This window comes from Neovison vison, chromosome 4, assembly GCF_020171115.1.
Source record: "Neovison vison isolate M4711 chromosome 4, ASM_NN_V1, whole genome shotgun sequence".
NCBI lineage: Eukaryota > Metazoa > Chordata > Mammalia > Carnivora > Mustelidae > Neogale > Neogale vison.
This window is the reverse complement of record NC_058094.1, coordinates 55,498,183-55,521,517: the sequence shown is the minus strand read 5'-3', so window position 1 is coordinate 55,521,517 and position 23,335 is coordinate 55,498,183. Positions and strand designations below refer to the sequence as shown.

The 23,335-nt window shown below is 37.4% G+C and overlaps 1 protein-coding gene across 2 annotated transcripts in view; it reads right to left on the bottom strand.

Annotated features, from left to right (window-relative positions):
• Positions 1-23,063, bottom strand: part of IL7 (interleukin 7) — a 46,464-nt gene extending 23,401 nt beyond the window's left edge. For both annotated transcript variants that reach the window (XM_044245412.1, XM_044245411.1), the window contains exons 1-2: positions 22,757-23,063; positions 16,614-16,747 (exon numbers count right to left, since the gene is read on the bottom strand). In XM_044245412.1, the coding sequence (XP_044101347.1) occupies positions 16,614-16,747; positions 22,757-22,766 (144 nt within the window). In that variant the 5' untranslated portion in view covers positions 22,767-23,063. The remainder of the gene's footprint in view (positions 1-16,613; positions 16,748-22,756) is intronic.
• Positions 23,064-23,335: the final 272 nt, after the last annotated feature.

Here is a 23,335-nt window from a genome sequence, read left to right as displayed (position 1 = left end):
TAACTACTGGGACTTCATCAAAATAAAAAACTATTGCACAGTGAAAGAAAAAATCAACAAAACAGGCAACTTACAGGATGGGAGAAGATAGTTGTAAATGATGTATCTGATTAAGTGTTAGAAAATATGTAAAGAATGTTACATATTTATGTTATAATGTTAGTAAATATGTAAAGAACTTACAAAACTCAACACCCCCAAAAATCAATAATCCAGTTAAAATTCAGGCAGAAGACATAAATACACACTTTCCTGAAGAAGACATACAGATGGCCAACAGACACATGAAAAGATGCTCAAGATCACTCATCATCGGGTAAATACAAATCAAAACAACAAATGAGATATCACTCGACACCTATCAGATTGGCTAAAATAAACAACACAGAAAACAACAGATACTGGCGAGGATGTAGAAAAAGGGTACTATTGGTGGGAATTCTAACTAGTGCAGCCACTGTGGAAGTCATTATGGAGGTTCATCAAAAAAGTTAAAAATAGTACTGCCCTGGAGTGCCTCAGTGACTCAGTCAGTTGAGCGTCTGACTTGATTTTGGCTCAGGTCATGATCTCAGGTTCCTGGGATGGAGCCCCACATCAGGCACATGCTCAGTAGGAAGTCTGCTTAAGTTCTATCTCTCTCCCCCTTCCTCTGTTTTCTCTCTCTCTCTACCTCCATCAAATAAATAAATAAATAAATCCATCTAATAAATAAATAAATAAATAAAACTGCCCTAAAATCCAGCATTGTACAACTTGGTATTTATCCAAAGAATATAAAAATACTAATTCAATGGGATATATGCACCCTGATGTTTACAACAGCATTAACAGCAATAGCCAAATTATGGAAAGAGCCAAATGTTCATGAAATAATGAAATGATAAAGAAGATGTGCTCTGTGTGTGTGTGTGTGTGTGTGTGTACCATATAAATGGAATATTATTCAGCCACAAAAAAGAATGAAATCTTGCCATTTGCAATGACATGGGCAGAGAGTCAGAGAGTCTATCTTTCCTTCAGCTCACTGTGATATAATGTAGTCAATCTAGTACTTGGCCCCTCATATTCTCTCATTAATAAAATTCTACGAGTCCTGAAGTTGGAAGTGATACATAAAGTTCAGGCAGTAGTAAGGCAGTTAGAAAGTAAAGTAAGCAAGCACTGAGATTACAAATTCATATTTGGCACATTTTTAATTGCTGTCTTATGTGTAAGATATATAATCATTACTGCCTATTAACCTTTAGACTGGTGAGTGATTAACATCTCCTAAAATGATCAATGTGCACACATTGGCAAGTTTACAATCAGTTCTCCAGATCTGTGTAAATCTCAACTTCTGTTCCTTAATGGTTCAGTTAAACATTTATTAAGCACCTGAACCTGCCAACTCAAAGATGGATCATATATTTTCTAAGAACTCTAGCAACTGAAGCAAAAATTACAATTTTATAGGGCTTTGAAGAATGGTAGGTCGTAAGTAGGCAAATAAAAGGGAATAGAAGACTATTTGAGTCAAGCTTGGAGTCCAAGGTTTTCAATGCAATACTGTATGCGTTTATGAAATGCTTGTTAGTGGCTATGTGTAAGCTGTTAGGTAAAAAACATCAGTATAAAAACACCAGCCTTCCAGACTGGGTCCTAATCCTGTGATGTTCACAGTTTTGAAGAAAAGATAGACTTCAAAAAATACAACACAAGGGAATAATGCTGATAATAACAGTTAAAAATGTTTAGAGAAAGCAACTAGTTCAATACTGGGAGCTTGGGAATTGCATTAAAAGTCAGTGGCCCTTGTGGATTAAGTTTAGATGGAGATTTGAGTGTAGAGTGTTTAGAAGTTAGGTTCTGATCAGATCTTAGAAAGCCTTACATGCCAACTTGAGGAATGTTGACTTGGTTTTCTGTGACTAGATAATAGGGATCCACTGAAGACTTTTAAACTTCAGAATGGCAGAATGAGATCTGAGCTTTTGAAAGGTAACTCGTATAGCTCATATAAAATAAATTAGAAATGGGAAGCACCAGAAAGATGGGTTATTTCAGCACTGAGTTTACATATGGCAGCTGATGTCTTCTGAAAGTTTAGGAGTATGTGACTAGTGATATTGTCATTCAGTAATTTTTGATCATATGAAAACACAATGGAAAACTTTTAGACTGTTAAAATGTAGCTCTTATAGTAGGAACCAGTAAACAAAAGGGCAGTTAACACTGAGCAGTTAAAGGGACAGAGGAACAGAGTGACTTAAGCAGACTTGGTGCTGAGGACAGAGTCCAGCTCACTGTCCAGCTCACCACGCTGAGATTATGATCTGAGTCAAAACTAAAAGCTGGATGCTTAAAATGACTGCACCACCCAGGCACCCCCCTGGTGTGCCCCTTTAATCTGTTAATTCCATTTTCTTTATCCATTTGGGGAACATTTTCCTCTATCATATGTTATTTTACTCTTCCATTTGATCAGTTTCCTTTTGGAGGAATGGTAATCCATAAATTGACTTATTATTTTCTGGGGTGTTTCTGCATAGTTGCCATGTTGTTTTCATCTTAAGTTTATAGGGGATCACTCTGTGCCATCACCTATCAGAGAACATTGTCTCTTCCCAGCACTTCCAGTGAGACCATGTTATTGTCTACCCCATAACAATTTTTTCAAAATTGTGGGGTTTGGTGAACTGCCTTTCTTGGGGAGAGAATGGTCACTTGGACTTCAAGGTTCCCTTCCCTTTAGGAGTGAAGCATTTCACTTTTGATAGAGACTATGATATTCAGGAGTGATTTTCCACTTCACTTGCCTTTCCCTAGCAGATATTTCCACTAACTTTCTCCAAAATGGAGTATTAGTGAGCTCTTTTTCAGAATTTTGTCCACTTTAGCCACTATCTATATGAGTTTACATAGCTGGCATAACAAATGTCCACAAACTAGGTGGCTTAAAACAACAAAAATATATTCTCTGGAGGCCCAAATCCACAATCAAGGTATTGGCAGATTTCCATGCCTCTTTTCTAGTTTTTGGAGGCTACCAGCAATCCTTGGCATTGCTCATAGCTTGTAATGCATAACTCCAATCCTCATGGATTTTCCTGTGATTCTTCTCCTGCTCTTCATTTCCAAGAATGCTTGTTGTTGGAATTTGGACTCAGTTAATCTAGGTTGATCACCTCTTGATATTCTTCATTGTAACCGCAAACATGCTTTTTCCAAATAAGGTAGCAGGTACACACACCCATTGGGGTGCCACATTTGAACCACTGCACTACCTGTATGATTATTTTTAGAGGAGTGTTGTTTTCATGTCAGTTCCTGAAAGGTCTTTCTCATTCGGGAGCTGCCAGTTTTCAATAACTCTGTGTGTGTGTGTGTGTGTGTGTAAAAATAAGTGTCTTTCCATTAGTTTGATTCTCTATTTTATACTTTTGTACAGTTTGAGGTACCCAACTTCAGCTCATTTCAATGGGCTTTAATCTGTCATCTCACCCCAGCAGTACATTTGAAATCATGAATACCAGTGACACATGTACCTTTAGATTCTATTGGGTGATCTTCTAAAACAGTATGTTTTCAGCCCACTGTGAAGGTTAGAACATATGTTATACCATTTCTTCATTGTAATGAGATCATAGTAGTTTTAAAAACAGACATGACATGCTTTAACAGATTCAGAGTACTCACAATGTCACATCCTTACAAATTTCCCAATTAAACTAGCTCTATTTCCACTTGTTAGATTCGTATAAATTCTCTTTTCATTTTCAGAATTAGCCAAGAATGTAGAGAGTTTATTCAGTGCAAACAGGCTAAGTTTCCTTCCATATGCCATGTAAGGAAAACAGAACCATGCAATCCATCCACAGCTCTCTGCTTATGCTTTTTCTTTCTGTTTTAATTTCTGTTGCAGATATAATGTATCAACACAAAAAACCCAGTGCAACATAGTCTAATGTTCTTGTTGGTCCAGATATGTGTATAACTTCAGGCACAGGCCCGAGGGCCCAAATTTATAGTTATTTAATTTATACTTGTATGCCCAGCATTGTTTCCAAAGACATCTATGATAGCAAGGTAATCAGATCTAAAAGTGATGACAATCCTTACACTCTTTTCCAGGGTAAACTTTCCCCAACAAATATCTTGAAAAACAACAAGTATATTGGTGATGGTGAGTCTAGGGAACCAGTCAAAACTCCTTTCTTTCTCAATGAATCCTTCCTATCAGTAGATATCAGACAGGAATAATTCAATCTTTCATAAAGAATCTAATATCATGAGGCTTCAAAAAGTAAGAGTCTGGGTTCTTAAACTCACCCTGCCCAGGAAACTATCTATGGAAGTGTAATTATTTCCTCCCTAGGGACTAGTTGTACATACCAACAGATTTTGGATTTGGAGAATTTATGGAACCATAAAATACATACTGATAGCCTTGTTTTATTTTTTAATGAATGAATGAACAAATGAATAAATGACTTTACTGTTTTAATAGACTTTATTTTTAAAAAATTAAAAGATGTTATTTATTTGAGGGAGTGAGACAGAGAGAGCACAAGCAGGGGAGAGAGGCGGAGGAAGAAGGAGGCTCCCCAATGAGCACAGAAACAAACATGGGTGTTGAACCCAGGATTGGAATCATGACCTGACCTGAAGGCAGATGCTTAACCAACTGAGCCATCTAGGTGCCCCAATAGACTTTGTTTTTGAAATCAGTTTTAGGCTTACAGAAAAACTTTAAAAAAGGACACAGTTCAAATATATGCCTTCAACATTGCTTTCCCTTCATTAACCTCTTGCATTAATGTGGTATTTTTGTTACAGTTCATGAATCAATATTGTTACATTATTGTCAACTTAAGTTCTTAGTTTATGTTAAGTTCACTCTTCGTGCTATAAAGTCCTATGTGTTTTGACAAATGTATGTCATGTATCTACCATTACAGTGTCATATAAAATATAGCTTTACTGCTCTAAAATTACTCTGTGCACCACTGATTCATTCCTACCTTCCTTTCTTCCTAGCCCCCAGCAACCACTGATCTTTTTACTTTCTCCATAGTTTTGCTATTTCTAGAATGTCATATAGTTGGAATCCTATGGCAAGTAGTCCTATAGACGGAATTCTTTCACACAATACACATTTAAGACACCATCATGTCCTTTTGTGGCTTGACAGCTCATTTCTTTTTATCACTGGTTATATCCCACTGAATGGATGTGCCACATTTTGTTTATTCATTCACCTGTTGAAGAATGATGTGGTTGCCTCCATTTGGGGCAATTATGAATAAATAACACCTTTATAAACATTAGCATGACATTTTTACTGTGGATGTTAGTCTTGAACTCATTTGGATTAATCCCCAGAATCATGATTACATGATATGACTATGTTTAACTCTGTAAGAAACTGCCAAACTGTCTTTCAAAATGGCTGTACCATTTTGCATTCCCATTGGCAATGAACAAGAGCACTTGTTGCTCTGTATGCCTGTCAGCATTTGATGTATGATTGTTTTTAGTCATTTTAGTTATGACAGATTTTAGTCCATTCATCAGATGTTTAGTGCTACCTCAATTTCAATTTACAATTCCCTAATGATATATGACACTGAGCATCTTTTCATATGTTTCATATGTTTATTTCCTATGTGTTCATCTTCTTTGCTGAGGTGTCCGTTGTTTTCTTTTGTTGTTGTTGAGTTTAAACATTTTTTTTGGGGGGTGGGGATATTTTGAGTACAAATCCTTTATCAGATATGTGTTTTGAAAATATTTTCTCTCAGTCTGTGGCTTGTTTTTTCATGTTCTTAACAGGGTCTTTCTCAGAGCTAGGGTTTCTGGTTTTGTTTTGGTTTTAAGATTTATTTATTTATTCATTTATTTGAGAGAGCGAGCGAGCTGGGGGGTAGTGTGGGGAAGGAGAGGAAGAGAGAGAATCTCAAGCAGACTGCCTACTTAGAACAGAGTTGGACACAGGGCTCAATCACAGGACCCTGAGATCATGACCGGAGTTGAAACCAAGAATCAGACCTTAACTGACTAAGTCACCCAGACACCTCCTCTCTGAGCACTTTTAATTTTAATGTAGTCCAGTCTTTTTTTTTTATTTCATGTATGGCACTATTGAGTGTCACATCTAAAAGATTATCACCAAATTCAGTGTTACCTAGGTTTTATTCCTATTTCACTTTCTAGGAGTTTTTATAGTTTTGCATTTCACATTTAGATGCATGCTCCATTTTGAGTCAATTTTTGTGAAAGCTATAAGGTCTTTTGTATATTGATGTTCAGGTGTTCCAGCACTATTTGTTGAAAAGACGATCCTTTCTCCAATTGAATTGGCTTTGATCTTCTGTCAGAGATCAGTTTGCTGTATTGATGTCGGTCTCTTTTGGGCTGCCTATTCTGTTCTAGTGATTTGTCAGTTATTTCCCCAATATTACACTGCTTTGATTACTCTAGCTTTATAATAAGTTTTGAGTTTGGGCAATGCCGGCACTCTTTGTTTTCTTTTTCAATATTTTGTTGGATTTTTTGAGTCTTTCGACATTCCTTGTGAATTTAGAATCAGGTTGTTGATATCTACAGAATGACTTCCTGTAGTTTGATTGACACTGCTTTGATCAAGTTTGAAGAATTGACATCTTTACAATATTAAGGCTTCCTATATATGAATATGAAATATCTCTCCATTTATTTGGTTCTTCTTGACTTCTTTCCCTAAGGTTTTACTCATATAGATATTGTCCTTTTAAAAATAGATTTATCTATGATTATTTCATTTTTTTGAAGCTTATATAAGTGGTATAATTTCAAATACAATTGTTCATTGCTGGCATACAAAAAGGAAACTGTCTTTTGTCTTTTTGTGACCTGAAACCTTGCTATAACTGCTTATTAGTTCCAGGTTACTTTAGATTTTCTATGAAGACAATCATGTCACCAGGAAAGAAAAACCATTTCAATTCTTCTGAATATATTTTGTTTTCTTTTCTTGTTTTGTTGGATTAGCTAGGACTTCCTGACGATATTGAATAGGAGTGATAAGAGGGTATATTGTTAACTTGTTCTAAATCTCAAGGGAAAGTATTGCTTTCTCACCATTAAATATGTTAACAGTAGGATTTTTATAAATAAATTTTATCAGTGTGTTAAATTATTCTCTATTCATAGTTTGCTGGGAGTGTTTCTAATGAATCACTGTTGGATTTTATCAAATACTTTTTCTGCAATTACTGTAATCATATGATTTATTTTTTTGCCTGTTGACATTATAAATTACATTAACTGATTTTCAACGGTTGACCCAACCTTGCATACTTGAAATAATTGTATTTAGTCATGATGTATAATTTTTAAAAAATACACTATTGGATTTCATTTGCTAATACTCTGTTAAGATTTTTTTCCCTACCTATGTTCATGGAAATATTCACTTGGAGGTTTTCTGTCTTATGTGCCATGGTCAGATTTTGGTACTGGGGTCAAACTGGCCTCACAGAATGAGTTGGTATGTATTCCCTCTGTTTTTGAATGAATTTTTAGAGAACTGATATGCTTTTCTGCTTAAATGTTTGGTAGAATTCACAAGTGAAACCATCTGGACCTGTATTTTGTATTTTGAAGAGTCATTAATTTTTTATTCAATTTCTTTAATAAATGTAGTCCTATCTCGATCATATAAATCTTCTTATGTGAGTTTTGATCATTTCAGTCTTTTAAGGAATTGCTGCATTCATCTAAACTATCAAATGTGTGTCCACAGAGTTGTTCATAATTGTATTAGTCAACATTCTCTGGAGAAACAGAACATTCAATAGGAATCTATCTATCTATCTATCTGTCTGTCTATCTATAGAGAGAGAGAGAGGAGAAAAACAGGGAAAGAGAGGGAGTGAGAAGTGGGGGTATTTTAAGGAATTGGCTCATTTGATTGTGGGTGTTGGCAAGTTCAAAATCTATAGGATAGGCCAGTAGGTTGGAACCGCAAGGAGGCTAATGTTGCAATCTTAAATCTGAAGGCCGAATTCCTTCTTCCTTGGGAGAATTTGGTCTTTTCTCTTACAGCCTTCAAGTGATTGAATGATGTCTTAGTCTGCTCAAGTTGCTATCACAAAAATACCACAGACTGGGTGGCTTACACAACAGATGTTTATTTCTCACAGTTCCAGAGGCTGGGGAGTCCAAAATCAAGGTGCCTGAATGATGTCAGTCAATTTGGTTCCTGGTGAAAACCCTCCTCCTGGCTTGCAGGGAGGCATCTTCTTATCATGTTCTCATATGATGGAGAGAGAAAGTTCTGGTGTCTCTTCTGCTTCAAGGGCACTAATCCTATGATGGGAGTTCCACCCTTATGATCTCCTCTAAAGCTAATTATCTTCCAAAGTCCCATCTTCTAAGACCATCACATTTGAGATTAAGGACTTAAATATATAAATTTTTGTAGAATATAGACATTCAGTCCATACAAATGAGGATCACCTGCATCATGTGGGGTAACCTGTTTTCCTCATAGTCTATTGATTTAAATGTTAACATCTAAAAAAATACCTTCACAGCAACATCTACACTGCTGTTTGACCAAATAACCAGGTACCATAGCCTAGCTGCGCTGACACATAAAATTAAACATCACAATAATATTCCTTTATTATCCTTTTAATATGCATGGGATTAGTAGTGATGATATCTCTTTTATTTCTAATATTAGTAATTTGCATCTTTCTTATTTTCTTGGTTAGCCTGGATAGAGAAAAGTTTACCAATTTTATTGACCTTTTCAAAGAACCAGATTTAGGTTTCACTGATTTTTTTTCTATTAATTTCTTGCTTTCAATTGCTTTTCTAATTTTCATTATTTCTTTTCTTCTGATTAATTTCATTTTAATTTGTTCTCTCTCTTCCATTTTCCTAATGTGGGAGCTTAAATGATTGATTTACATTTTTCCTCTTTTCTAATATATGCACTTAATGCATATATTTAGCTCTGCCTTCACTGTGTCCCACAAATTTTGTTAACATTCAGTTTATTACTTTTAAATTTTCCCAAGGCTTTTTTAAAAAAAATCTGTATTTATCTAAAATGTTGTTTAAACTGCAGATATTCCATCTATTGTTCAAGTATTGATTTCCAGTTTAATTATGTTTTAGTTTGGGAATATATTTCACATGATTTCTATTTGCTAAAAGTTTGTGGAAATGTGCTTTATGACCCAGAATATGTTTAGAACATGGTGATTACTCTATGTGAGCTTGCAAAAAAATGTGTATTATGCTGTTGTTGGATGATGTATTTTATAAATGTCAATTAGGTCTAGTTTTTATAGTGCTTTCCAGTTGAACTATATACTTACTGATTTTTCTCTCTGCTGAATCTGTCAATTACTGACAGAGGGGAGTTGAAGACAACTTTAATAGTGGTTTTATCTATTTCTTGCAGTTTACCAGTTATTGCTTCACAAATTTTGATGCTATGGTTAGGCATACACATTAAAGTTTGTTGCCTTCCTAAAGAATTTACCCCTTTATTATTATTTAATGCCCTTACTTTACTTACTACTTATCTCTGATAGTCTTCCTTACTGTGTGCTTTGCTTAAAATAAATATAGCTTCTCCAGCTTTCTTTGGATTCGTGCTAATATGGCATACCATCCTTCATCTTTTTTACTTTTAATCTACATGTATCTTTATACTTAAAGTGGGTTTCTTGTGGATAACATATATTTGGGCCTTTTTTCTCTTTTTTAAAAAAAATCCACTCAGCAAATCTGTCTTTTAAGTAGTGTATTTTTATTTCATTTTTGTAACTAAAATAAAGTCATTGCTAAGACAAAAAGACTCACTTCTTGAAAGGTAGCTTCTCTTGTTAAATTGCAACTGACTCAGTCATCCTGCTAAATTATACACACAGGAAATTTGTTTCATCTTGTAGCATAACTTGATAAAAGAAGAACTAATTTAAGACTAATTTTAGCCAATTTAAAACATCTTTCCTCTGTTAATTGGAGTTAAACATATTTAGACAATTTATAAAGTAATGTTTGGCAGGAATTTGATCATTTATTTGTCAACAAACCAATGAAATGCAAGATCGAAGTTGATAGGTCCTAGGTCAGAGAGATTTTAAAGCGTTAAAGAGCTTTTGGAAAGGAGAGAGAGTGTATCAGATTTGAATTTTGGAAAGATAACTCCAATGCCAGCAAAGAGGACAGATGCACACAGGGAGATCAACCAGGAACCCCCTGGAGGCTATGGAAGTGGTCTCGTAATGTCAATAACTGCCTGACCTGAAATGATTAGTGGAAGTCAACAGAATGAATGACCTGCACAGGTGTTGAGAAGGTGTACTAATCTGTAGAATTGCTGATGGATGAGCTGAAGGAGTAGGGGTGCCAAGAATGATCCCAGGCTTTCAGCATTGAGAGACTGGGCAAATGTAATCATTGTTACCGAAGATAGAAAATGTAGAAGCAGGAAGCAGTGAAAAGTGCTAATTAGTTCTCCATTATGCATGATGTGTCAGTGCAATTCATCAGGGTAAAGATTTCTAAATGATATTTAAATTATATGGTGCTTAAGTTTATGAAAGGGGTATAAACCAGAGGACCATCAATGCAAAGACAAACCTTGAATTCCTAAAGGCCCCTCAAATAGAGATGAAGATGGAATTGAGGACATTGAAAATTGTAAAAGCCAAGTATAACCCATTCACTGGACTTCATAATTTAATAACTTACAATAAAGTAAGCCCTTTGTGTGCCTTAACTAGACTGAGTCATTCGTAGAAAGTATATGGCCCTTCCCAGCAGCCTTTATATTTTTAACCAGCCTTTGTTCTGGTGACTAAGAGTTATGTAATTCAACCATATAAGTTATGTAATTCAACCATATAAGTCATGTTTGACAAAATAGTTTTTTATGGAAAAAAACAATATCATATAATATCCCAAACTAGTTCATATTGAATATCAGAATGGCACTTGACATTTGATTCTAACAAATGTCCATAGAAACAGATGTTCAAAAGAAGAGGCTTCAAGCCTATTTGAAACAAGTTTTGGCTTCTCATGAACTTGTGGCATTAATTTTAAATTCATCTATTATTTATCATATATTATTACAATTCATAGTTACTGATGAAAAACTACTATGTATATGCAAAGTATTCTGTTGAACATTCTGTGGGACACAAAGATAAATCAAGCATAGACTGTCCTTAAGATACTTATAAACTAGTATGAGGAAATAAGACACAAACTTAGGTAAGTATACAAGGAGTACAGGGTCACAGAGAATCACAGACAATTGAGAATCATGGACAATTTAAAAATGAAATTAAACAATCCCATTTACATTAGCATCAAAGGCACATAAAATACTTAGGAATACATTTAACCAAAAAGTTCGAAGTTTGTAGTCTGAAAAATACAAAATATTTGTTAGAAGAAATTAAAGGAGATCTACATAAATGGCAAAGCATCCCATGTTCAGGTGTTGGTGGATCAGAAGCATTGTTATACATTGCTGAAAAGATAATATTCCTCACAATTATCTACAGGTACAAGGAATTCCCTATCAGAGTCTCAGCTGACTTCTTCCTAAAAAATGAAAGCTGATTCTAAAGTTCATATGAGGGGCGCCTGGGTGGCTCAGTGGGTTACGCCGCTGCCTTCGGCTCGGGTCATGATCTCAGGGTCCTGGGATCGAGTCCCGCATCGGGCTCTCTGCTCAGCAGGGAGCCTGCTTCCCTCTCTCTCTGCCTGCCTCTCCATCTACCTGTGATTTCTCTCTGTCGAATGAATACATAAAAAAAAAAAAAACCTTATTAAAGTTCATATGAAATTGCAAGGGACCTGAAAGAGCCAAAACAATAGCAGAGCTTTACCCTGTTTTTTTCTCATACTAATGAGCATGTTTCCTGGGGTCTGATTTCCAGGTTCGCCCCTTGCCAGCTATGTTGTCCAGATCTTGGTGTCCTCATTACGTAGAGGTATTGTAGGAATTATAGAAGTTAATACATGGAAAGTGATCATGGAAGCATTAGCACATTGTACACCTTGATTTTGTCTTATTATTATTATTATCATCACCTCACAGGAGTACTGTGAAGCTCAAAAAAGATAATGTATATGAAACATTTTTGTAAGGTACTGCTTATCGTTTTGTACTATAGTGACACATACATCCGTCATCCTTATAGGGTATAGAAGAACACGGACTATTAATTTTTTATAGCCTAATAACAATAATAAATGCTCAGAGATTCATATTTTAGCTTTCTGTAACTTTTATGATCAAATCACTACAGACTTTCAGTTATGCTGAGAATAAAGTCCAAATATCATTGCATCAACACCACTCTCAATCTTGCTATAAAGTGTAGATCCACTCATGTCTTCCGCTCTACCACTGGTCTTGAAAGTGGAGTCACAACGGACCATCCACTGCAGTGTGGGAGGAAAAATTTTAGAAATTCTGTCTACATGTAGTTTTTATGACATCCTTTGCAAATTTTCTCCCAGTTTTATGTGTATCTGTATTAATGCTTGCAAAAATACTATTAAAGCTCTAATATATAAATAGATGCTAAATGTCTATGGGAACGGCAAGCTCAAAAAATTTTTACTGGATATCAGTCCACTCTCCCACAACATGGTCTTTCTCCTAGTGCCAAGCAGATCCATTCAACTCCTTCTAGAACACAGCTTCTATCTTTTTGTTCCCAAAACTAGCTCACAGCCAGTCTGTTGGTTTTGAATGGCCGTGAGGCAGCCACCCCTCTTCAAGCTGCAGCTTGCATCCTTCTCACCAAGACTTAGCCATCACCGAAGGAAAGCTTTGAAGAAGGGTCTATACCTCGTCCATCATGGTACCTACCCAGAAGCCCCCACCACTTCACCACACGAAAAGGTTTTCCATAATAACAGGTTCCAAATAGATGTTTGCCCCATGCATATGCTAACACCAATATTGTTATCAAGAGGCAAGAAAGTGTGCTGCTTAACAGCAAAGGTTCTTATCCGGGTTCTGCCCCTCACAAACTGGCCGGCCACAAGACTCAGCTTCTTCCTCTGCGAAATTAAAATAATAAAAGTACCTCTTTTCCAGGTATATTGTGAAAGTGTATTTGGCTAGCACCTGGAACAAAACAAGTGCTTCATAAATATTAGTATTATTATGGTATTCCTGAGACTCAAACACTATAATGTCTGCAAAGCATCTAGGACACGAGTTAGTAAGGGGACTGAATTTCCTCTACCAGTCATGTTGATACAAATAGCTCTTGGTGACTTCTTTCTCCTTCCTCCTATTTTATCACCTTATATTTACAGATGACTTTCTTGCGATGATCATGGCACTAATCACTTGAATTGATTAGTTCAGATACTTTTCCTCATATAGTCTTCCACATCTGATGAATTAATCTCTTAAGAAGAGTTGCCATGTTTTGCTTTGGCCTTTGTTGTCGTTGTTCAAGATTTATTTATTCATTTTGCAGAGAGAGAAAGTGGGGAAAGGGGGAAGAGGCAGAGGGAGAGGGAGAGACAGTTAAGCAGACTCTGTACTGAGTGCTGAGCTGACGAGGGGCTTGATCCCATCACCCTGAGCGCTTGCTCTGAGCAGAAACCAAGAGCTGGCCACTTAACCAACGGTGCCACCCAGGCACCACCAGGTACTGTTTTAAAAGGATCATTGCTGCTGTTGTTTTTTTGCTGCTGTGCCTTTTAATCAGATAAACTCCTTTATATTTCCAGAAGAAATGTGCTATGAATATGGTAGACAAAACTCTCCTTTTGGATTGTCAACAGCATTTTTCTTTGCAGTTTTACACACAGAGTTATTTATAAGTGTTGTAGGACTAACACCAGTTGATTCCTTGCCTAGATAATAAAATTAAATAAAAGCATTATCTTGATTTAAAAATTAACTCAGTACTTTAATTAATGCAGAAAATGTCAAGTGTCAAAACTTCATGAAAGGCCAAGTGGGGTAACTGACATTTAGAGTACATTTTTTTCCTTGTCAACAAGTAAAATCAAGGACCTCTGTGGTCTCTGTTCAATATTATCTTGAGTTCCCCATATCCTTTCAAGAGGTAGAACAATGAATTTCCCAAAATGTCATGCCACTTTGGTATAAGTATGTAGAGAAGATTATAGTGGGATGGCAGGAGGGAGAAATTAGATCATTTATCCCATCTTAAGAACATCTGAGAGGGTTTTCTTTTGCATTTGGGGCTTTAAGAACTAATTATCTTTTTTTTTTCAAGCTTTATGTCTTTTTAATTATTTTTTTTCAATTTATTTATTTTCAGAAAAACAGTATTCATTATTTTTTCACCACACCCAGTGCTCCATGCAAGCTGTGCCCTCTATAATACCCACCACCTGGTACCCCAACCTCCCACCCCCCCGCCACTGCAAACCCCTCAGATTGTTTTTCAGAGTCCATAGTCTCTCATGGTTCATCTCCCCTTCCAATTTACCCAAAAGCACATACCCTCCCCAATGTCCATAACCCTACCCCCCTTCTAAGAACTAATTATCTTTTAAAGCAACACATCCCATTATGTTGATCAGCTCTTAAATTGTAAAAAAAAAAAAAAATATTTTTGTAAGTGCTATAATTGTGTAGAAAATCCCAAAGGATCAACAACAAGAACACCTCCTGCAACTAATAAGCAATTACAGAAAGGTTTCAAGATACAAGGTTAATACACAAAAGCCAATTGCTTTCCTATATATCTGCAATGAACAACTGGAATTTGAAATTGAAAACAAGACACTATTTGTAATAGCACCCTGGTTTAGATTTAAGAAAATGTAAACAGGATCTATATGAGGAAAAATATAAACCAAAGAGAGGAATCAAAGAGAGATCTAAATAAATGGAAAGCTATCTCACTAGAAGAAGACTTAGTATTGTTGAGATGTCAGCTTAGATGTGAATTCAGAGACCTCATTGATCAAGATATACAGGTAGTAATAAAGTATATGAAAAGATACTCAACAGGTGCCTGGGTGGCTCAACTGTTTAAGCGACTGCCTTTGGCTCAGGTAATGATCCTGGAGTCTTGGAATTGAGTCTCGCTTAGGTTCCCAGCTCCACAGAGAGTCTGCTTTTCCCTCTGACCTTCTCCCCTCTCATGCTTCCTCTTACTCTCTCTCTCTCTCTCCAATGGATAAATAAAATCTTTAAAAAATAATGATAAAAAATAATTTAAAAAATATACTCAGCATCTTATGCTACTAGGGAATTGTTGAGGAAAACAATGATATGCCATAACACACATTTTTGAATGGCTAAAATTCAAAACACAGACAACACCAAACACTGGTGAGAATATGAGGCATCAGGAGCTCCCATCCATTGCTGATGAAAATGCAAAATGGTACTGTCATTTTGGAGGACACTTTGACAGTATTATGTAAAATTACACATAGTCTTACCATGTGATCCAGTAGTCACTCTCCTAGATATTTATGCAAATGAGTTGAAAAAATATGTCCATACAGAACCCTACACATGAATGCTTATAATTTTATTCATAATTGCCAAAAGTAGGAAGCAACCAAGACATGTCCTTCAATCAGTGAATGGAAAAACAAACTAGTATATACTAGTTAATGGAATTTTATTCAACAATTAAAGAAGTGTACTATTAAGCCACAAAAAGTCAAGGAGGAACCTTAAATATACATAGCCAAGAGAAAAAATCCAGTCTAAAAAAAAAGCTATATACTGCATGATTCCAAGCATATGACATTCTAGAAAAGTAAAATGATAGAGACCATAAACAGATTGATGGTTGCCATGCATTCAAAAGGGAGGGAAAGGAAAGGGTAAGTAAGCAGAGCACAAAGGAATTTTAAGGGCAGTGAAACTATTCGGTATGATACTGTTATGGTGGACATATGACACTACAGTTGTTAAAACCCATAGAAAAGTACAACACAAAAGCTGAGCCCTAATGATAGCTATGGACCTCAATTATAATAATGTATCAATATTGGTTCATCTGTTTAACAAATGTACCACTCAAATGCAAGATGTTGATAATAGGGGAAATTGTAAGGAGGAAGAGTGTTATGGTAATTCTCTACTTTCTGCTTAACATTTCTACAAACTTAAAACTAAAATATAAACTATACTGTAAGAAGAAGCACACCATAAACTAAAAAATTAATTTACAGCAAATTACATATAAATGTGTGTGTAAAAATACCTATATAATACCTATGTTTGTACACACATTCAGATAAAATAACTATATGTCTCTTTTTCATTGTGGTTTAATGTTGTATTCTTGTTATTTTCCCTGCTCTATTAAAGTGCTTCTACGGGGACTGTCATCACAAAGTGAGGAAATGCAGATAGTTATGCTAAATTATGCTTACAAGAAATGTGGTGGTGATGTGAACTGAGCTGAAATGCATAGCTGAAGGCCTATTAAAGAATTATTTTAAAAGGAAATAATGATGTCAAGTATAAAAATAGGTAGTGTCCCATTAAATTTTGCTCTTTAGTTATTTCAGTTTCTTTCAAGAAATACAGTTGGATACTTGAATATGAAACTGTTACCGTGTGAGGAAAACAAACAAGCACATACCAAGTCGTTGATGCTGATCATTAGGATGTGCTGATACTCTCTGCCCTCTTTACCTTCAATGTCACAATCAGATGATGCTACTGGCAACAGAACGAGGATCAGGGGAGGAATTCCAAAGATATACCTAAAAGAAACTAAATTGAACAGTGAGTAAGAATAAGCAAAATGTTGTGCGTCAGATTATATACTGATTGTGTTGTTTCGATTGGCCTGGCCATTTATTTCTAATAATTTTTTGAAATGCATCATGGCTTTTGGATAGTGTGGGAAGAACCCTAAAATTCAGTATTCTGTAACAACCAAAGTAGGACTGCATTTTAGAGTTTAGATTTCTTTCACTTTTTTATTTAAAAATTACTTTTTGGAAAAGCACTGAACAGGTGTGATGAAAGCAGACTCTCTGTCCCTGAAAAACACTCTAAGGTATAAAACAATTTATTCAATTTTGATTTATATTGAACATTTCTACAAGAAAAAGCATCTCCAGGTAAACTACAGGTAAACGAATTACACATTTTTTAAATTTTATGATTTGTGGCATGTATATTTATGTAAGCCTTGATGATTATCCAAGTATCCAGCCTCTTCCTGAAAGCAACGCTGCATGTTTATTTCCATGGTACTGTGATTATATTCCTTATTTTTTTTATATTCTTTATTTTTAATGATGGACCTTAAAGGGTTTACCCTTCCCAGAACTGTGACAAAGCTGACATTTACATTTTGATGCTCTATCTTTTCAGTATATTCTTTGTTTCTAAGTGCCCAGAGACCCATATTTTCTACAAACACAGCTCTGTCTAGCTTCTTGACAAATTAGAAAAACCCATTAAATAAATTCACACCCTGGTAACTAATGATTTATATCTGTTTTTGATGAGCCTTCCTACTTTAGAGGCAATTGTCTAATCAAAAGGAATGAAATTATAAATGGTATCATTTCGGGCAGTAATAATGCACTGATGGAAAGCCAATTATTTCCAGAGACTTTAAAATGTGGTTATATAGAGATGTATTTCTTCATAAGTCTGCCAAAATGTCTTGTTTGTATCTTTCTGCAAACTCTTGAGTTATGTTGACAATATCTCCTTTTAATTTCCCAAATGAAGTTTAGCTGTACTTGATGAATGCAAGACATTTCACATGTGTGTCTTTTCTGATTAGGACTACAAACAATACTCCTTGGAACCCAAAGAACTAATATTGTGACATATGTTAAATGCATCATAAAGTTCCCATAACATTATCCTCTATTGCATCATTATCTGTCATATAAAAATCAGTAGCACTCCCCAATAAATGATGAGCTATTGGTGACCCATATTTTTATAAATAGAGAAAGTAGGCTACATAGCAGGTATGAGAACAAACACAAATCCTACATCGTATCTTCATATATCACAGACAACTGACAAGGTAAGAGAAACAAAATGAGACACGGAATCTATTCATAGCTCTGCCACTAAGAGTCTATACATGTGCCAGCAAAATTCACTGAGGAGATTAATAATGGTCATGATGATGATAGTTATGTTTGGGTACCTATCATGGGTACCCACTTTGCTACCTTATACCTATCTGTAAAGATCAGAAGAGTCGTACAATTTAATCTTTTTGTAAAAACCAGACAGTAGGTGCCAAGTCTGAATTCTAACCTGAGTTTACTGTCTCACCAAGATTTTATCAGAAATGGCCATAGTTTTCGGATAACGTGTAATTACATTAGTCCTCTGAATGAAACCACTTCTATGAAATACTAAAGAGCTCCACATCTCTCTTGTACTATTGCTCCTTTGCCCTGAAGATTCTCAGATGATAGTCAATTGCTGTTTATTTACAAGATGCTGACACTGTAATTGGATCTGTACAGACTGCATAGATCCAAACTTCATTTTTCTGTCTCCTTACAGGTGTCCAAAAAGGTATACTTTGCAAAGAGTAGGTGATAAGTTATATAGCATGTAACTTGAAATGAGTTTTAAGGGGAATATATTAAAATAATTAAATACTGGAGTGAAAAAAGAGACCTTTTTATTATTCTACATAAATGTTATTTTAAAGGTCCATCTTTAATGTTTTGACAAAGGAGTTTGTTTTACTTTCTATGAGCACTAGCTGTTGTGCCCTCTTCACCCCAACTTTCAGTAATTAGTGCTCCCCAAGTTCACACTGATCCATTTATTCACTGAATGACATTTACTAGTGCATTCAATGATGGCTTGGTTAGAAAACTTAGCCTTTTTTATGTATTACAACTAGTTTCTCAATCCCGAAGCATAATTTGCCTTGAGGTGCCTGGATGGCTCAGTTAGTTAAGCATCTGACTCTTGATTTCTGCTCAGGTCATGATCTCAAGGTCGAGAGATTGAGTCAGGCTGTGAGCATGGAGCCTGCTTAAGATTCTCTCTCTCTCTCCCTCTGCCCCTGCCCCCTCCTGCACATGCATTCTCTAAATAAATAAATACATACATACATAAGATCTTCTTGACAGAAACCTAATTTGCTTTGTCTCTAAAGTCAAAGCCATTGTCATTGTTGTTAAACAGGTTAGCTTCAGATGGACTAGGCCAAAACAAAACACAGAGGGTTGGAGTATGGAGACTTGGGGTTTTCATCTTGGTATGCCAAGAAGCTGTTGTGTGACTATGTGAATGACAGTGTCTTTTAAGTTTCATTTAACTGATCTGTAAAATGAAAACTTTAGACTAAATGATCTAAGGTCCCTTTCAACTTTCAAGCACCTTAAGTCTAAGAATCTCCCTGGCCATCCCAATAGAGTATTTCTTTAGACTTGAAATCGCCTCACGGACAATACTGCAAACACACCCAGGGCTTCGGATCCACATCTCACTGGGTCTGAGATGTGGATCTGAAGTTTCCACCTCTCAAATGAACAAATGCACTTTGGTCTGCAATTGATTGAAGACTTTTCTCCACACCACCCAAAGAATAAACATATTCATATTGCCTAGTTCGAGCATGCTTTTGACATTGTTGTCACGATAGGAAAAAACTCTGCATTTATTCTGTTTTATTTCAGACTATGCATAGACATTCACCCCTTTTGTGACCCTGAACTTTTCTTTAGGTCACAGAGAAGATAAGCCATAAGGAATAATGCAAGGCGAGCTTGGGCCTGTGGAATTCCGTCTTTAGATTTCCTGAAGGGATTGAAACTGGAGACTGCTTTTCAATAGGGAATTTGGTTACACCAGAATGATGGCTGTCTAAAAATTCTTGTTGGTTTTTAATTTAAGCCAAATAATACATTCAGTCCTCAGCTGCGTAAGTTATGGGGTCAAAGTGAATATAAATAAATTAGTTTCTAAGTCTATTGAATCCAATCCTTCATCCCTCCTTAAGATAAGTAAATGTTTATTGAATGTCCACTATAAACATTTCATAGAACCGTTTTCACTGGGAATTACAAAAAAAATACTGAAAAGACATTCAGGATGGAATAGAAAACACTAAGTATATAAGACTTGGCTTTAATATAAGACTTGGCTTGTGCTTGGCACAAGCAAATTGGTGCATAAATAGAAGAAAAAGTTAATAAACAGAAAACAACCATGAGTTGTATGGAAAACAGCTCATTAAGGTTACAAACATAAATTTGATTATCCTCATATGAAGAAATCTAATTTCTGCCACAATCAATATTAAGACTACTCTGTAAACTCTATCCACAAATCCCATGATAAAACTTAAAGACAGGGCGCCTGGGTGGCTCAGTGGGTTAAAGCCTCTGCCTTCAGCTCAGGTCATGATCCCGGGGTCCTGGGATCGAGTGCCCCATCCAGCTCCCTGCTCGGCGGGAAGCCTGCTTCCCCACCCCCTCTCTGCCTGCCTCTCTGTCTACTTGTGATCTCTGTCTGTCAAATAAATAAATAAAATCTAAAAAAAAAAAAAACCTTAAAGACATTTCTGTAGCCATCCTATGATATTGCACACAATATTCCATTTACTCTCATAACCAGTTTGGGAGGTAAGTACTACCAGTTTTCACAGTTGTACAGATGGAAAACCTAAGGAACAAAGAAATTTTTCCCGGTATATAATGTGTATAGTAAGAGACAGGTTAAAGAGTTTAGGAACTCAGCTTTTAGCCACTGAGCTGCACCACTTCCTACAAAAACAAGCGTGTGTGTGCAGTCAAGGGAATATTAAAAAAAAAAAATCTTTTTTTCCACATGAACCTCACTAAGGTGCTTCCTGATCATGCTCTGAAACACTGCATTACACACTCTTATTTCAGAAAAACAGACACACGACACCAGGTTATGTGTCAGAGGCAAGACCAGAAAAAATAATCTCATGTGCATGAATGTGAATATGACATATAAATTGATCCTATAAAATAGCTTTTCCCATTTTTGTTTAAGATACTCCAACACTGATGTAGTACCATTTGTGACTCTCCTTTGTACCTGTTCAGGCTTTCTCATCTCTCTCGGTTCCCTGTTTTTATTACTATTCCATTTTTGGTCCTCAAATGTGATTAAATTGCCTAAACTAGATAGTACCCTTGAGAACCACATAGTAGGGCATCAACTACTTCAACTCCTCAAAGAAGCAGCAAAGGAAAAGTTTAAAAAGAGTAACCCTATCCTTAAACTTCTTGTGAAATCTCTTGGAAATGCAAAAGCCACACATTATAATCACTATTAACAGAAATTTAGAATTCTAATATTTTGTTTGCTAATAACTTTTGGTAGATGAATAATACAAATACACTTCAGGAAATAAAGCTCCTTGTTAATAATGCACTTCCTAGCTTCCTTTTCTTTTTTCTCTCTCTTTTTTTAACCTCTCCAGTTAAAATTAGAATTGATGCAGGGATTAGAACTAAGAGCTACAGGAAAGAAATAATTGCAGGAGATCCATGGCTCTGTGAGACAGGGATATACCTAATTTCTAATTCTATACTAAACTTCTGAAGGGCACGCATTACAAATCTTTTTCCATAATTGTCTTCCATACTCTACCCACCTCTCCCCCTAATGTTGTTACTGATCTGGTACTTCTTGGCTATGGATTCTCTAATACCTACGGGAGAGAAAAGACTTTTGATCTAACGGTGTAGTCTGGAAAGCGCACAGACCACTCATGAAGAGCAAAAGCAATTTGCTCCTTATTCCCCTCACCCTCCTCCACCCGTCTTTTTTTTTTTTCTTTTTCATGAGGAAGTATTTACTATAAAATATTCTAATTTATCTCAGCAGCTCTTCGCCTGTCACATCTCTCTTTATTTTTTTTTTTCCCCATCCAGTAAACTTTTTGTCTCTTTCCCTTGGCCATACAGCTGCCAAGGGAATCCAACTCATTCGCCTCAGCTCTGCCCTTGTCCGTAGTCCGCACGAATAAAAATACATTAGATCTTGGCAAAGGTCTAGAATTTAGACTTAAGCCTATTTCATCCTGCCTCCACCAAGAAGCACCCATATAGGGGAAAGAAAGAAAGAAAAAAGAAAAAAAGAAAGAAACCAAAACCCCCGAAGTTCGCCTTTCTCGACGTCAGCCCGAGGACTTGGGTTCCCAGCAAAGGGCACGAGGTACAGCCCCAGTCGGAAACTCCCAGCCTCGCTGAAGGGGCGAAATGGGGTTTTCCAGAGACCTGTCCCCTTAGGGTTTAAGAGCGAGTCCCGTGGGAGCTTCGCTTTCACTTCTCTAGAGAGTAGGGAACTACACGAGCTCAGGTAACTCGCCCCTTCCCGGGCGCCTGTGAGTAACTGGGCGCCGCCAGGAGCGCGGGGAGGGCGGGCAGGCGCGGGGCTGCCAGAGGGGAGCGCTGGCTCGGCAGGACTGACGGCGAGCCATTGGCTACCTCGGAGACCCGGCTGCGGGCTGCAGCCGCTGAGCGGCGCGGAGGCTGCAGCGCCGGGCTCGGGACCGCCAGCCGGCGTCGGGGGTGGCTTCTCGCAGCGGGCGAGGCGCAGCAGACCCGACGGCAAGTGGCTGTGGGCCAGGGTACCGAAGCGCGGCTGACGCCCGCCTGTGGGAGAGCCAGTGCCTTCGGCAGGTCCAAAGTGCAAGGCTGGGCTGTTCCCGGACGCGCCTGGGCGCGGGGCCCGGCGACGCGTCCTGGAGTCCCCCGGTGCGCCGGGCGCGCGGAGTGGTGCGCCTGGGCGAGGAGCGCTTACCATGGAACATGGTCTGCGGGAGGCGGGCGTGGTCATGATGACCGCCACTGCAGCAGGAGCGAGCTCTCACCGCCCATAGTCGCTGCCAGGAGCCTGGTCTTCCGCGGAGTTGCCGGGAGTCCGTGCGGGTTAGGGCGGCCTCTGCCGCTGGTTCCTCTCACCCACGCCGCGCCTGCTGCTTCATCCATCCCAAGGGGGGCGGCACACACCACGGCCCGGCTCTGCGCTTTGCCTTTCCCATAACTTCCGTAGGATCAGCCGGCCGTGTACTTTCAGTTTCTACTTTGAGCTGGGTCTGCAGGTTTGATCTTTGGGTTCACCACCGGGGTGCCTTCACCGCCCCACCTCTTTTGAGTACCTGCGTCCTCCCCTAGCTCTTCTTGTGCACCTGAACCCGCACCAGAGGAGGGCGCGAATTTCCAAAGCCCCACAGGAGGAACCAGCGGGCCTTCTGAATGAGAACAATTTGAGGCAAAAAGACTTTCCAAATGACCTCTAACCGTCTTGGCAAAGCTAGGCGACTGGGATCTAAAAGCATTGGTTGCTATATCCACGGAAGCCACAAACGTGTAGTGCGAA